The sequence below is a fragment of the Ruditapes philippinarum genome, unplaced genomic scaffold (assembly GCF_026571515.1).
Source record: "Ruditapes philippinarum isolate M1 unplaced genomic scaffold, ASM2657151v2 ctg362_1_1_1_1, whole genome shotgun sequence".
In the NCBI taxonomy this organism is placed as follows: Eukaryota; Metazoa; Mollusca; class Bivalvia; order Venerida; family Veneridae; genus Ruditapes; species Ruditapes philippinarum.
In genome coordinates this window covers 50,192-53,464 of record NW_026865001.1, presented here as the reverse complement: position 1 = coordinate 53,464, position 3,273 = coordinate 50,192, and the positions used below count along the sequence as shown (strand labels likewise).

General features: G+C 34.6%; 2 protein-coding genes across 2 annotated transcripts; one reads left to right on the top strand and one right to left on the bottom strand.

The window, feature by feature from the left end:
- Positions 1-482: 482 nt before the first annotated feature.
- On the bottom strand, positions 483-1,753 carry LOC132727525 (D-erythrulose reductase-like). Its single transcript, XM_060713063.1, has one exon. The coding sequence runs from the start codon at positions 1,612-1,614 to the stop codon at positions 859-861; it is 756 nt and encodes a 251-aa protein (XP_060569046.1). The 5' UTR covers positions 1,615-1,753; the 3' UTR covers positions 483-858.
- Positions 1,754-2,138: 385 nt separating this feature from the next.
- LOC132727522 (L-xylulose reductase-like) lies at positions 2,139-2,894 on the top strand. Its single transcript, XM_060713060.1, has one exon. It carries the CDS (start codon positions 2,139-2,141, stop codon positions 2,892-2,894), a length of 756 nt encoding a protein of 251 aa, XP_060569043.1.
- Positions 2,895-3,273: the final 379 nt, after the last annotated feature.

Here is a 3,273-nt window from a genome sequence, read left to right as displayed (position 1 = left end):
TTTATTGAAATTAGACTTAAAACAAAATCGCTATAATTGGTTAGGTATAATTTAATGTTTAACTATTTATAGGGGCTTTCAAACAAAATCTTGATGTATGCAATACAATAATTCACCTTTTTTGTTGAATGCATATAAATAAATGAATAAATAGGGTTAGACATGTAGAATCTATAATATTTTAGAATCTAGTTTGTTTGCTTTTGGTATGTACTACCCGTCAATGAGAATAAACTCTTAATCATACATGTAAAATAAATTAGTGAGTGTCTAAATAATATAAATTTTGATTTTATACAAAGTACAAAATGTTTTATTTCTGGCATGTCGTACACATTACAATAAAGGTACTCAACTGAGGTTTTATTACATGACTGGATGTAAATCTTTACAAACCACATATGTGCAAAAATTGATATCATTCCTCAGTCCGATATTCAAGAATTATGGTTTTATTGTGTAATGAACCTCAAAAGAAAGGCGTTTACGCTTTGAACTCAATTGGGGCTTATAATTGCACAAACTATCGAGTCCTTGTATATTTTTAGATGCACCAGCTTATCTATGTTTTATTTCTGTTAGGGTTATTGACCTCATTGGAGCTCCTTGAACATATCTATTAAACGACCTTGAGATCATATGCCTCATCGTCAGAGAACCGACACTCATAATAGTATACCACGTGCAGAGATGCCGGCATAGGCGAATCAATCCACTTAAATGGTTTCATTTGTTTTTAGTTTTTATTTCTTTTTATATATTGAAACAATCATTTTTTCGAAATCAAACATTTGTCATTTGTTCAATACTATTTCGTTTGATCTGTAAAAATTACAATGATTGTGATCCGTTCGGATTTTATACTTTAACAATAAGACTTGACATACAGCCACCGTCTACCACATGCATCTGACCGGTTACCATAGCTGAATGATCACTCAAAAGGTACATGATTGGATCAACAATATCTTCCATTGTTAAAATTCTTCCCATTGGTATGTTATTAATAACTGTCTCTAATGACAATGTTCCGTTTTCTACCAGATTTTGAACTAGAGGTGTGTAAACAACAGCGGGATTCACTGAATTCACACGTATTCCGTTTGGTCCAAGTTCAAGAGCAAACTGCTTTGTTACCATATCCATACCAGCTTTCGAAACAGAGTATGGAAGAGCCCTTGGATAAGCAGCTAAGCTTCCAACGCTTGAACAATTTATAATTGATCCTTTGACCTTTGATTCAATCATTTTCTTTGCAACAACCTGCGAGCAATTTATTGCACTAAGTAGATTGTTGTCCAGTATATGTTTTATGTATTCTTTAGGACAATCAACAGCATCGTAGTCGTGACCTCCTATACCAGCATTGTTAACAAGCCCGTCCAAAACTTCCAGCTGTTCTAGTTTTTCTCTCGTATCCTCCCAGTCACAAAGGTCAGCAACAATCGGTATAATATCCGGACATTCTTCCACTAAACTATCTAATGTTGATTTAGTCCTACTGAGAGCATACACTTTACTGCCAGCTTTATTTAATGCAATAGCAACTCCACGTCCTATTCCTTTTCCTGCTCCGGTTACCAACACTTTCTTTCCTCTAAAATCGAAAGGCATTTTTTCAATGTTGTCACTAGCATTTACAAAGTTTGAATAAACACCCACAGAAAGAGAAGCACAATAAATATCGTGGCACAGAAAGGTCAATACGGGATATTACTGACTGACATTTTCGCATTCCATTATCATTGTCAAAATAGATTGTGAAGGTTACCGTTACCGTTGTAAGATAGTAAACAAAATAACGAAAGATGTGGGTCACGTTTTATGGAATTTAACGCATTCTATTATAAAGCATACCCTGAAGTCGCCATAAACAAAACTAAAACAAACTTGGTAGCAATATCAATTAAACAATTCTTGTACAAAACAACTATATTGGACGAGTAGATGCTATGATTTTATTTATTATAAAATTCATGATATGAATATCCATATAACTGGTATAACCCGAATTTGAAAAGTTAACGATTAGATAAAATGCTTCGATACAGATAATAAAGATCTTTAGGTGTCATTCATGTTAATGCACACTATATGACGGATTTTTATCTTAAATTGTCCTAAAAGCAAAATCAAATATGCCTTTCGATTTTAGAGGAAAGAAAGTGTTGGTAACTGGAGCAGGAAAAGGAATAGGACGTGGAGTTGCTATTGCATTAAATAAAGCTGGCAGCAAAGTGTATGCTCTCAGTAGGACAAAATCTACTCTTGATAGTTTAGTGGATGAATGTCCGGATATTATACCGATTGTTGCTGACCTTTGTGGCTGGGAGGATACGAGAGAAAAACTAGAAAAGATTGAGGTTTTGGACGGGCTGGTTAACAATGCTGGTATAGGAGGTCACGACTACGATGCTGTTGATTGTCCTAAAGAATACATAAAACATATACTGGACAACAATCTACTTAGTGCAATAAATTGCTCGCAGGTTGTTGCAAAGAAAATGATTGAAGCAAAGGTGAAAGGGGCAATAGTTAATTGCTCAAGCACAGGAAGTTTGGCTGCTTTCCCAAAAGGCCTTCCGTATAATGTTTCAAAAGCTGGTATGGATATGGTAACAAAGCAGTTCGCACTGGAGCTCGGACCTTACGAAATTCGTGTCAATTCAGTTAATGCCGCCCTTGTTAGTACGCCATTAGTTCAAAGTCTTATTGAAAGGGGCACATTGTCAGAAAATACTTTCTCCTCTAGGATGCCAATGGGAAGAATTCTGACCCTGGAAGAAATTGTTGACCCGATTTTGTACCTCCTTAGTGAACATTCAGCTATGGTCACAGGTCAGATGCATGTTGTAGATGGCGGTTGCATGTCTAATATTACTGTCAAAGTGTAAAACAAATGAATACTTCACATTTTAGTACTGTTGATGTATTTATTAGAAGTGTAGAAGTGATCTTTGCTACATTTTCTAGAAAGCAACAATTGTTTATATAACAAACATAAGTGAGTAACATGGGAAAGTATACATATATTCAAATTATGTTATAATCAAATTGTTATGAAGGTTTTCGCATTTTCGTATTTACTTGATTATATGCGCATATTCGTATTAAATATATATCTTAATAAGACTTACTTTGTTATTATTGATACCAAACAATTCATGACAGTTCGATTATACAAATTGTATGGAGAGATATACTACTCAACCCGACACCAAAACCGGAGTCCTCGCCTGCGTCAAGATTTCTGATAAAAATTTGATTTCACTG